Genomic DNA, 13,457 nt, shown 5'->3' with positions numbered 1-13,457 from the left:
TATATATATATGAACCGATTTTTTTAATTTTTTAAGTATTAAATCGGTTCAGAATAGGAAGCAATCTCACCCATTCTCTCTCTGTGCCTTCGATTCATTGTGCCTTTGATTCAATTTCCTTCACTCTCAATTCATTGTGCCTTCGATTTTACTCGTCGATTTGCTCTTCGAATTTCCTCTTCGGTTTTCAATCAAATTAAATCTGGTATGTAATCAATATCTCAATCACATTTTCGATTTTTGCAATTTTATTCATAGATTTTGCGATTCATAGTTTGCGATTTTTTTATTGTTTTTTTTTTCATTTTTATTCTTGTGATTCTTGTGCGATTCTTGTATGGAATCACTTTGCGAATTTATGTTATGAGTATACAATGATTCTTGTGGGAGTACAACAAATAATTCTTAGAGTAAATGATTATTCAATGTTTTTAGGGTTTGTTCAATCATTTTTAGGGTTTAATCTTGTGCGATCTGCGATTCTTGTGTTTATTCAATGTTTTTAGGTTTTATTCAATCCTTTGTAGGGTTCTTAATGTGATGCTTTCTTCATAAATATGTTCTACTACTTTTTGAAAACGTACTGAACCAACTCATTCTCAAGTCATGAAATGTGATGTTTTCTTATTCAAAATGTAATGCTTTCTTGATGAACATGTGATGATTAACCTGTGATTCTTAATGTACTGAACCAACTCAATGTCTTTTGATTTTAAGTTTCAAATTTCTATATCAGGGTTTTGGGTTTTTCAAATTTTAAAATATGGTAGTTGTCACATCAAAATTCTGCACAAGTTGCTGAAAAACCTATAATTCCACATCCTCCAAAAGGTATATCTCTTGAAACAATTCTTCTATGCTATAATTATGATTTGGCAAATGAGGTCATTTTAATCATATTCGAAAATGATTTTGTATTTATAATTTTGTAGTTGTAAAAGAAAATGTTTATAAGAGCAAAGGAAAACCACCTCTCAAACAAAGAGTTAATCCTACTGTTATTATTATGGACGTAATAAGAGATGTAAATGCGGAAGAATTAGTTGGATTAGACGCAAATGAAGGTCTTAATCCTACTTTTTTTTTAATTAATCTTTGTTTTGCATATAATTTTATTGTTATTTTTTAGAGAGAGAAGAAAAGCAAGAAGTAGAAGAACAATTTTTGTCAAAAAGACATGGAAAAAGAAATAAAATTGTTGCTTCTAAAAAGAAAAACAAGAGTAGTATTGCAACATCTACAACAGTTCCAAAGGAAAAGTAAGTTGTTTAAGCTCGACAACTATTCTCTTTAATAAGCATGTGTTGCTTTCTTGTTAAAAATGTGATGCTCTATTGATAAAAATGTGATGCTTTCAGAGAACAAGTAGTTACTGTAAGAGAAGAAAATAACAAGAGGAATATCGCACCAAGTTCTACATCAACACCAAAGAAAAAGTAAGTTTTAGCTAGATAAACTACTTACTTTTAATAAACATATGATATGATGCTTTTTTCCTAATGTCTGATTAAATAAAAATGTGATTCTGATCGAACATGTGATTCTGATCAAATGTGATTCTAATACAACATGTGATTCTGATCAAATGTGATGCTTTCTGTGTTACTAATTTCTGAAGCCATACTGAACTGTGATGCTTCCTTGATTAATATGTGATGTTTTCTTGTTCATATTCCGATGCTTTCTTTATAAACATGTGATTCTTTCTTGATTAACATGTGATTCTTTCTTGATTAACATGTGATTCTTTCTTGATAAACATAATGCTTTTCTAAGTAAAAATGTGATTCTTTCATGGGTTACAGGAGAAAAGGTCAACTTCATATGCTTTCATCTCCTTCTCAAATGGTTTTTTTGTGTGAGAATTTGAATGATAAACAAAGGACTGATTTGAAAGATATTGGCTTTGATGGTCTGCTTATGTTGATTATTAAGAAGAGTTATCACAGTATGGCCAAGTATTTTATCGAGCAATATGATATTAGTACTTCAGTTTTTATTGTGAATCAAACATGCAAGTACAGTATCACTGAATATGATGTATGTCATATCTTTTGCTTGCCTTTGAGTGAGAATGCTGTTATTAAACAAAGTAACGATAATTCAGAATATGAATTGTTTGAGAAATGGAAAAAAAAACTTGTATTGTATCGGTGAAAAAGATATATTTTCTAATGTTATGCATCACAAAATAGTACATGAGTTAACTGATGGAGGGGATGATTTTAAGAGATACTTTGTAATGTATTCTATGATAACATACTTGACTCCAATTCACATAAAACAATTGATCTTAGTTTACTCAAACCATTGGTTGAGGTGAGTGAGATTAAAAATCTTAATTGGTGTGGTCTGGGTTTTGAGAGGTTTAAAAGTGGTTTGGAGAGATGCCAAACAAAAAATCTGAAAAACATTCCTTCGTGTATGGCCATATTAGAGATTTGCTTTTACCAAAGAGTTAGCTTCTTAGGTATTTTTCCATAAGGTTACCCTTAATCCAACACTGGACTTTTGAGAAGTTGAAGAAAAGAGCACAAGTTGAACTTAATGCTTGATCCATTGGATTGGGTGACTTTGATGGAGACACGTACCCGATTTCAAAGAAATTAAGAACACATTTGCACGACGACGACGTGGATTTAGAGGACAATGGAATATATCTTAGAATTCCAGTTCCAGATGGTTTGGTGGCATCCTCTGATCGACAAACTCATGAATCAGCTAATTAGCGGAGCTAGAGGCACAATGTAGTTGTTGGTTGAGATACTGACAAAATTCAATGCAATAGAAGATGAAATGATGAGTACAATGTCTGCTTTGAAGAAGGAAAATGAAGACATTAAAATATATTTGATTAAGTGTAGTGTTAGGGAAAAAATACTTGTATTTTCCTTGTTAGTTTTCATGGATTGTGTTTGGCCCTTATGTTTTCAGCAATGTATATGCATTAGGAAAAATAGGAACAATGTAGAAGATATTTGTTTTTCCAACTTTTGTTTAGAATGGGATTGTGAAGTTTTATGCAATGATTATCATTGCACTTTTGGTTTATATTGCAATGTAAAAGTGAAAAAAGAAATGAACTATATAGCAATTATTTCCTATCTAATGAAGTAATGTAATTGGTTGTCTTTTGGTTCAACTCGAACCATTCCCGATATCATATCATACATAGATGAAAAAAAAATACAATTACATAATTTTCATTGGTTCAACAATACATAAACATAGCATAATTGTTCATCGGTTAACCAATACATAAATTAACTGATATGCAAGGTAATAACATTATTTGCAGTTGATGTTTGAGTTGGTTAAGATATAGTTTCTAGGAAAGTCCGAGTGCTTGAACTTGCTCGAGCAACTGTAACAACACAAAAGGAAGTGATCATACAACATTAAACACAACCATGTGTATTAAATGAAGACAATTACGATAACTTACATAAGTATGGGACTTTTAATTTCTCCCTCTTCCACCTCTGGACCCTACAGTTCCGGATTTTCTCCCTTCGGACCCAATACCACTATGAATTGACCTTCCATTTCTCCCTATTCTTGTAGGCTGAGGTGCTCTTTCTGCAAAATTCTCATGGACTGTCGATGTGTTCGCCCCATCCTTTCTTGGTCTACCCCGTTGTTGCGGTGGTTGTGGTTCATCACAGTCCACATAAATTGAGGAAAACCTAATTCTAAGCAAATTTCAAACCATTTAAACAATTTTAATTGAGCAAAAAAAGTAATACTTATTTGATGTTCTAGAAAATTATTGTACAAAACCACAATATCATTTATCTCAATCGAACTTTAAACCCATAAATGATGATCCGCCATTGTAGAAGGTTTAAGAAAAATTTGATTGTAGAATTTTTTGGATTGAAAAAGGTATATATTTTGCATGTAAGAGAATGAAATATTAAATTTCGAATTTACTTTTATAGTATTGACTAATGTAGTATGTAGGTAGGAGCTTTTATTACAAACATTCCCGATTACCAGTAAAATAGCCCTTTCCTTACAAATAGGAGGTAAAAGGTTGGCTCTTTATAGAATAAACTAAACGTTAGCCCTTTATTTGCAGACCAGCTATAGGTTAGCCTTTTAGAAACAATTTTTCCTAAAATATTTTGTACTAAATAGTGATTAAATATTACAAAAGTTACTTTTTATTATGAAATCTCATATGTTCAAGAAAAACACTTAAATATTTAATAACTTAAAATATTTCATGTAAATATCTTTTTAAATTGTTACTTTATTATTATCACAAAAATAGCGTGTAATAATTTAAAATAGTAAATCAAACTCCTTTTTTTTATATTATAGTGGTTGAATAGTCTGAGTATTTTAGGGGCCTTTTCACTTAAAAAAAACTTAATTTAATTTATCATAGTAAACCCTAGCTAGATTTAAATAATTAACATAACCACTTAAAAAAATTAAAACTTTACACAATAACTTAGAAATTTAATATAACTTTAAGGATAAACATTAATATCAAATTAATGCATAATAACAACATTCTTAGTATAATCCATACTTAATAAAAATACGTTTATAAAAATAACTTACTATTTTATAAACTAGTTTAAAGGCTAACATAAACATAAAAATTCTAACATTGAAATTCTTATATTTAATAACATTTCTATTGTAATAAATAACTCATAAACATACTAACTCTAGTTTAACATAAATTATACTTAATATCACTAGAATATAATTTTTCAATTAACATACTAAAAATACTATTAGTATAAACATATACTTTATATAATCTTAATCATAATTTCATTAAACTAACTTCTTACTTGAACATACTCAACATACTTCATACTTACAAAACTATAAAGTAAATATGAAGTAAAATTCCACATAAAGAGTAGGGTAAAAAGTTATACCATACTTCCACCAAGGAATAGTACTAAGTACTAATTGAGAAAAATAAGAAAATAAGATCCTCCAAGTAGTGCTCCAAAATAAATACTCCAAGCTCCAAATACTAGTACTTTCAAGCTCCCAAAATAAGTACCCAACTCCAAAAATAATGATCCTTTAAGTACGAAAAGTAATCACCCACCAATTCTCCAAAATAATGATAATTTAAGCGAAGTAAAGAGTGTTCTAAACTCCATCTTCTTGAATTTCTTTGACTAATAATAAAGGTATTAAGTTAGTAAGATTTTAATGAAGTGAAAATATAAGAAAGAATGTTAGAAAGATTTGATGATGGTGGTGTAAGTGATCTCATGACTCATCATCATCATCATCATCATCATCATCATCATACCCAGTGTATCCTACCGATAGAAAACTATGGTCAGGGTCTGGGGAGGGAAAGAAGGCGGCAATTCATACCCATAAAGGAGAACGCTGCCAAAGAGTCCCTCAACTCAAAAGATCAAGAGGTTCTTGCAATGAAAAGGATTGGGTGAACTTGAGGCTAGCTCCGCAAGCTTGTATCTTATTACATAAGATTAACCCTTGAACATAAAATAAAATAAAGGCAGCATATAAATAAAATAAATATAAAAAGGTACTGATAATGATAGTAATAAAAACGAGTAAAAGCCAAAGAACAAAAACACCAACAGGTAAGCGAAATAGAATCAGAAGTCTAAAACATGAATAAGGCGTCTCCAACTAACCATATCTCTAGTTAGGTCCTTAGAGAGGTGTAACTCGTGCAAGTCAATTTTTATCTGGTCCTCCCAAGTTCTTCTAGGTCTTCCTCGATCCTTCTTACCCTCTACTATGATGGTTTCTATCCTCCTCACGGGAGCGTCAAAAGTCTTTCTCTGCACATGTCCAAACCATCTTAATCTATTTTCGAGCATTTTTGCTGAAATAGGAGCAACCCCTAGTTTCTCTCTAAACTTCTGGTTCCTAATTTTATCCCTCAAAGTGATCTCATGACTAAGGCGGTATTTATATTGGGTTTTGGGCAACTTTTAATTCATAAGTTGTATGAAAAAGAGTGTTACGAGTATAGAAGAAGGTTAACTTGTGTAAATGATTTAGAATGTGTAAGTGAATGTGTAAGAGTTGGAGTGTGTAAGGGATTAGTGTAGAAGAAGGTTAGCTTGTGTAAGTCATGAACATTATGGGTTAAATAGAAAGGATTTTTGTTCATCAAATTTTTGTTTTAGTACGTACAAGTGAATATACTTTAGAATAATGTGTAAATTTAATCATGAAAATATGCTAGTTTACTTATAATATTTTGTTTAAAACTATACTTAAATTTAATAATAAATATACAGCTCATTTTTAGGTGTAAAATAATTAAATCAAAATTATAAGGTTAAAATAATAAGTAGTAATTTTAGTTTAAGGAAGGAAAATTAAAACGTAACGTTTTACAAAACCGTAAATATAATAATAAAATTTTACTTTTCGTAATATGAAATAATATTTTAGTGCTGATAAAAAACATTTTATACAAAATAATATTTTAAAGTTTAATATTTGAAAGAAATTACAACATCAAAAAAAGATTTAGAAATTAAAGATAGTTTAAATTGGATAACCAAAGAATTAAGATTTTGAATCGAATATTCGGAATAATAAATCGGAATATTAAGATAAAAATTTTGAGTCTGTTAGATGTTGTTTTACAAAACCCATGCCTTTTAACACATCACACAATACTTAATAAAATAGAAAACGCAGATGACAACTTCAATTATTTAATTGCACTTTTTTTTTCTTCAGAACATCATTTTTTTTAATTAATGCTACAATTTTACGCCCCAATTTAATTTCCTTTGAAAACGACGATGTATTAGAGTTCGAACAATGTGTTTCAAACTCCAATATTGCCAAGATCGAGTGTATGAAGTTTTAGTGACAAACAAATTACGCTATCAATGATATCAATGTTTGTAGGAGAAAATAAAGCAATAAAACGACACAAAGATTTAACGAGGTTCACTCAACTAAGGCTACGTCCTCCGGTGTGTAGTATCTCTTATATTATCAAAAGGAGTTCAAAGAACTCACAAATATGGAGAATTACAATAGAGAAGAGATATAGGCTAGTGTTTAGTTTGGGGTGTATTTGTGGATTGATTACAATGTGAGTATGAGAGCTCTATATATAGTACTAGATACAAGAATATCAATAGCTCTCTTGAATACAATATTAATATAGGGTAATGAATAATATGAAATAATTCCAAGAACTTGAAAGGTCGAAAAACAGCATCCCATGCACATCAGAGGATCCGCTCGACCAGATCAGAGAGCTCGCTCGGTCGAGCGAGTATCAGCTGCATTCTGGAGCATTCTGTCTGACCGCTCAACCTACCAATATGGCTCGCTCGGTCGAGCGGGTAGGTCGAGCGACCTCTCTGCTTCCTCTATTAGAATTCTGATCGAACTACCATAAAACAAGTCCTTTCTACTTCTTCATTAATCTTCATTAACACCCATAATTCCTCATGAATACTCTCCACATAATTACACCCATTTGGATTCCACAAACCAAGAGTCACACACATACACACTTCAATTGTGCACTCAAGTCACACTAATCACAACATCCTTCACAACTCTTTTTTGTTGCATTTTTTTATCAGGTAGTGGGTTACTTTTTATTCCTTTTTTTTCGAGATATTCTTAAATATTGATTTAATCATTCAAACCTCTTTTTAAATTGGGTTCTATTTTTTGGGTGTGGATTGTGGACTTAGTGCTACTATACTGGTACTGCTCGCTCGTTTTACTTAGCTTGAATAATTTTTTAATATTTATATAGTAATTGAAATTTTAAAGTATATGCTATATTGGATAATACAAGAAATATTGATAAAATTTGTTTCATAATTAATTAACAAAACGAGATTTTTTTACATAAATGGGCCGGGTCGGCCCGGGTAGAATGAACCCTTGACCCGCCCCGCCCCATTGTAAAATGTAATGCCACTCGACCCTACCCGTTAAGAAATTGCCCCGGACCGCCCCGACCCCATTGAACACTTCTACTAATAATATTTAGTTCTTTATTACTTGATTAATCTTTTGTAAAATAGTATACAAGTATTCGCGTTAATTAATATAATAAATTAAATAAGTATAAAAAAATGGATTTTTATGACTCTCTGATAATGAGGCCCTATGCTAGTTTCTAAATGCTAATCGACAACTATGGTAGAAATTACCTCAAAATGATGTTTCCATGGAAGAGGGAAGAGGGAGTTAATTACTAGCACTATGGTGTAGTACTCGTTGGAATATGTGGAACAGTACGTACTTGTTTTGCCAGAGCAATAGGTAAACAATGAATAAAGATTGAAGCTCAAAGTCTAATGTGGAAGAAGGAAGATGAAAGCTGGAATGTTGAGAGGAGAGGTGTATACCTAATTCAAGGATCACAAAGGAATTTAAGAGGGATGTTTATGATGGTTCAAAGTGCAGGAAGTAAATATTCAAATACTTTCTCTGGTTTTTTTTAATAACTACAGGTAGTGATATTTCTCCTCACAAGATGTCATTATCTGTAGCAACTAATAAAATCCAGAGGAAGTATATGTAATGAATAAAAATAATAAATAAATAATCAAGACAAGGATTTAAGGTGGTTTACCAATCAATGGGCTACATCTACCATCTAGCCTAGGATTTATATTAATATGTTTAAAGGATAAATACAAACTTGAGAGGAATTACAATGAATGTTGTGTAGAACAGAGGAGCTAATTTAGGGAGAAAATAAAGCTAGAAAGGGTGATCTATGTATGAGACTTTGGTGCAAGTAATAAGGACCTAGGACTAAGGTATTCATAGGGGAGCATAATTTGTCAAGGTGGTAGCAGTTGAGTAAGAAAATACAACAAAACAACTAACAACAACATATGCAAACAGAGATCAAAAGCAGGGTTTGCAGCCTGCTCGACCTAGGCTTGGTTGAGAGTCGGTCAAGCGGTGGACGAGTGGCTGCTAGCAGCTCTCTGGTGCACTTTTTCTCCTTGCTACACGTTCCTTGGTCCCCTACTTCATCAATGCTCATTGGTACTTTTTATTCTAGCTCTGAATACTTGCTCTCCAAGCACAAACAAAGCCTGTATTAGTACAATGTAATAACTTGATTCCCATGCAACCAATCACAAGTGTGTACTTTTGTCCACTTCTTATTTATCACTAACAAATATGATTAAGACTTTTAATCATGTTTTCATTACTTGGTGAACCAAGTCACCAATAATCCTAACAATGTCCTCCTTAACTTATGTTTTTTAAGTCCTAAAACTTCACTTTCAAGGTTCATCCAAAAATTTCACAAACATCTCTACCTAGGTACATCTCAACAAAAACAATATAAACATGTGCACGAAACATACAAAAGCATGATACAATGCCCTCTAAGGGCTCACAAAAGAGTATGATTAATTACCAACCAAGTCCATACAACCCATGGACTTATCAGGAGATATTGGGATTACATTCAAGTCATCAAAAGAAGTATCATGATCGATCACCATGCTTGGTTGAAGTAGTGGCATCACAAACCAAACTAATTAAGGTTAAACCAACAAGATTATATAAGCCATCATCTCAATGTAACCTTTTAAGAACAACTTAGGACCCTAGCCAACCTTCATAACCAGGGGTGGACCTATATGTTAAGATGCCTGGGGTTGCCAAGGAAACCCGATAAATAAAAATTGCTTTTGCCTTGGTTTGAACCCACGATTTCTTAGATAGAAAGCTTTATTGTAGTGTTGAAGGCCACTAGACCACATAAATTCACTTGCATTATCATGCAAACAAAAGTATATATGTCAATTGCTATGAAGTCCGTTCCATATTACTTGCTACATTTTTCATTTTTGAAAATTTTAATTTACTTGCTACATTTCTATTTTTAGCAATAAAACAACCATAATAATGACTACTTTACTCCTATTTTTATACTACCCCATACCTCATTTATTTTTATATCTACCCTTATTTCATGAAATCCATCTGGGTTTTATTTTGGGTGTTAGATTTGCTTTAAAACCCATTTGATGAAATCGAACAAAATCGACAGTTGGGTTTTGATTTGCTTTGCTATCTCTGATTGATAACACGTCTTCTGAAAGAGAAATATGGGTTTTACTTTTGATTTTTAATTTGCTTTGAAACCCATTTCTAAAGTTGAACCAGAATAGAGGAAGTATAATATTTAATTGAAGGGAAAAGCCTTTAAAAAGGTTAATTCTCTTTGCTCAATTGTTGTGCCATTGAGTTTGGTAGCAAGCAAAACAGAACAGAGGAAGTAATACTTTTTGACGTCCTGGAATTTAATTGAAACGACAATTACAACATTTTTACTTTATATTTTTGCGTCTTTTATGTGGTCTCTAAATCATGTTTTATCAATGTAATACAAAATAAGTTTTAAGTTTAATCGTGCTTTATAATACATATTTAAAAAAAATTATGCAACCCCAATCCTAAAATCCGAGGTCTGCCCCTGTGCATAACTCCACCTTCACCAATATACCTAAAGCTTTCTTAATCTAAAGTACCAAGGGAAATTAAGTGCTTATTCATGCTTGGAACATGAAGGACTCTGACAATGTTCATATAAAAGGTTAATAGGATCGAGATTCTACCTAGGATTGTTGAAGGGGTAGGATCGAAATTAATAGAATCGGATCGTAGCATTGTGTGATCCTACAAATATGCATTAATGTGCTTTAGATTACTGATAATTGATTATATTTGTTCTCTTTTAAGTTTTAAGGTGTGAGTAAAGTCTTATTTGACTTCATTTATTATGTTTTGAAAAAAAATACTTTTAATAACTATTTTAAACTGCAAATCAAGAAAAATTTGAATTTCATAAGGGTTTCCCTAGAATTATTTTAATTATATATTTATAAGTAAGTGAAATCCATATTATATAAAAATATTTTAAGATTGACTTCCCATGTAGAATCGAATTGTTCGATTGTTGGATCGTGGAATCGTTTTATGATCCTACCACCTAAATGTTTGAGCTAATTAGGATTTAATGATTCTACTACATTAAGATCATACCTACGATCCGAATCGATCGCTTATTTTTGGATCGTAAGATCATTGAATCCTATATCAAAATCGGGATTCTAATAACTATCATCGAACATAATGATTCTAACATATCCTATATCAACTATCAAACAACTAACCTCATTGCCCATAGTGACTTCTCTTCCATCAACCTTTTGATAAGTTTTGAAGAAATTAGAGATAGAAGTCATGTGGCTAGGACACTGGCCGAATCCAAAACCCAAGAATCACTACCCTTATACTCACTAGTACCAACAAGAGCTTCAACATCATATTCTTCCTCAACATAACTAGCTTTAGCGGAACTAGTTCCTTTGGACTTACACTCATCAGATTGTTTGGATTCTAACTTCCAACAATCTCTCTCAAGAAGGCCTTTCTTTCTACAATAGTTACAATTCATGCCTCTCTTTTCTACTTGACTCCTTAATACACAGTGCATCTTTAGACTTAATGAACAACTTTTATGCAAATTGAGAATCAATAAGGTCTTTTTGTGTTAAGGCCTTTCTAATATCCTTACTACACAATGTTTCTCTACCATACAACAAAGTCTCTCTAAAATGTTTATATAAAGGTAGTAGAGAACATAATAAGAGAAAGGCCAAGTCTTCATTATCAATTGAAACCTCAAAATTTTGCAAATCCAAAACAATAGGGTAGAACTCATCAAGATGAGGTTTCATAGGCTTACCTTCTTGCGATCAGAGATCGTATAATCTACTCTTTAAGAGTAATCGGTTGCTTACACTTTTGGCCATGTAGAGTGATTCCAACTTCTCCTAAATCCTTTTTGAGGTTACCTCCTTTACAACTTCCCTCTAGACTTCATTGTGGAGGCAAAATTGTATGTCGGATAAAGCTTTTGCATTAATCTCTTCCCACTTAGCCTCATTAATACCAATGAGCTTCCATTGATCATCGTTAAGTGTTTATGAATAGCATTTGAATCAATATTTCTTTCATCTTTACTATCCATGATTGAATTTTGTGTACCTATCAAACTTCTCAAAGTCTAACTTCATTATTGGCATCTTGGACTTCGAATGATCACCACTAACATCCCAAATAACCCAAAATAATCCTTAACTCTGATACCAATTGAAAGGAGAGGTGTATACCTCACTCAAGGATCACAAAATGAACTTTAGATGGATGTTTAAGATGTGTTAAAGTGTAGGAACTAAATGTGCAAGTATATATATTGAATGACAATTATAATGAAATAAGCAACACAAAAATTTAAGGAGGTTCACTAATCAAGGGCTACATCCACCATCCAGTCGCATTAATATTAATGTGTTAAAAGGAGAAATACAAACTTGAGAGGAATCACAATGAAGGCTATGTGTTGAAGCGAGGAGCTAATTTCGAGAGAAAACAAAGCTAGAATAAATGCTTTATGTATGAGACTTTGGTGCAAGTAATAAGGACCTACGACTCAGGTAGTCATAAGGGAGAATAACGCGATGGACTCGCGAGGAAAAATATCTGCTAGTTTCCACGAGGGAATCTGCAACGACATTGTCTGTCATAATATATTGTGGCCGGGTTTGAGATGGTATAACCTTAGCAAAAGACGATATTGCGACAAATTGATTATCTCGTGAGTCCGTCGCTAAAGGTGTTTAGCTATGAAAATGGCGAGCAAACTAACCGTCGCTATATCGATATACATGTTTGTTTGTAGTGTTATTTACTCCCTCTGTCCCTCTTATTTTCCATCACTTTTCATTTTAATTTGTCCCAATGATTTTGCACTCTTTTCGTTTTGGACAAGGATCTCACTCATTCTTTTAATCTTATTTACATACTTATTTTCTCTCTTTAATCACCCTTTTCTATCTTTTATTTGTTTGTTGTGATCTCATTCTCCAACTCAATTTGCATTTCCACTAAATTTTTCTTCATTTTTTACTAGGTGCAAAATGAAAGTGACATATAAAGTATTTTCTAAGCGCTAATATAATGTACATTATGGTTTATGATTTATGACATGTTTTCCTAAGCGCAACATATATTTTCTAAGGGCTACATATATCACTTGCATTTTATTATCAGAATTCATTTTTCAATTTTAGAATAGGTTCTTGAAACTATACAAGACGATCCTCTATACCTTCATCAACGTGTGGACAATATCTCAACGTTAAAATCACAATTTTTTGGAATATAAAATGTATATTTGTAAGGTTATGAATTGCCAAAATAACTAAGCAAAGACGATCTATAATCACTTCAGCATACCCATTCTTCACATTCTTAATATTATATAACACATGTGGTGTTGATTAATTTGAGGTGAAAATGAGTGATAGGTAATGCTCAGCTACACATTGGTTTTCCAGCAATCCATTGGAAAAATGTAATGAGTGGCGGAAAATAAATGCATGGCAACTGCTGCTATGATTGCGCAA

The 13,457-nt window shown here is 31.9% G+C and overlaps 1 protein-coding gene across 6 annotated transcripts; it reads left to right on the top strand.

Moving 5' to 3' along the window:
* Positions 1-10: 10 nt before the first annotated feature.
* LOC130802716 (uncharacterized) lies at positions 11-3,100 on the top strand. 6 transcript variants are annotated; one of them, XM_057666782.1, is made up of 5 exons: positions 11-205; positions 737-831; positions 1,130-1,259; positions 1,361-1,436; positions 1,806-3,100. In XM_057666782.1, the coding sequence occupies exons 3-5, from the start codon at positions 1,178-1,180 to the stop codon at positions 2,155-2,157; spliced, it is 510 nt and encodes a 169-aa protein (XP_057522765.1). In that variant the 5' UTR covers positions 11-205; positions 737-831; positions 1,130-1,177; the 3' UTR covers positions 2,158-3,100. The 6 variants fall into 6 exon arrangements, with proteins under 6 accessions (XP_057522765.1, XP_057522756.1, XP_057522746.1 ...); XM_057666773.1 differs by having other exon boundaries at positions 58-205; positions 933-1,259; XM_057666763.1 differs by lacking the exon at positions 737-831 and having other exon boundaries at positions 58-205.
* Positions 3,101-13,457: the final 10,357 nt, after the last annotated feature.

Source organism: Amaranthus tricolor, chromosome 2 (assembly GCF_026212465.1).
Source record: "Amaranthus tricolor cultivar Red isolate AtriRed21 chromosome 2, ASM2621246v1, whole genome shotgun sequence".
NCBI classification, from domain to species: domain Eukaryota; kingdom Viridiplantae; phylum Streptophyta; class Magnoliopsida; order Caryophyllales; family Amaranthaceae; genus Amaranthus; species Amaranthus tricolor.
Note: the sequence above shows the minus strand (reverse complement) of the source record. Positions and strands in the feature narration are given on the sequence as shown.

Bases quoted from the DNA above. Each gene is read 5' to 3' on its own strand.
- LOC130802716 (XM_057666782.1), top strand. From the start codon at position 1,178: ATGGAAAAAGAAATAAAATTGTTGCTTCTAAAAAGAAAAACAAGAGTA. The intron at 1,260-1,360 runs GTAAGTTGTTTA...ATGCTTTCAGAG, and splicing joins ACAACAGTTCCAAAGGAAAA to AACAAGTAGTTACTGTAAGA. The intron at 1,437-1,805 runs GTAAGTTTTAGC...CATGGGTTACAG, and splicing joins ACATCAACACCAAAGAAAAA to GAGAAAAGGTCAACTTCATA.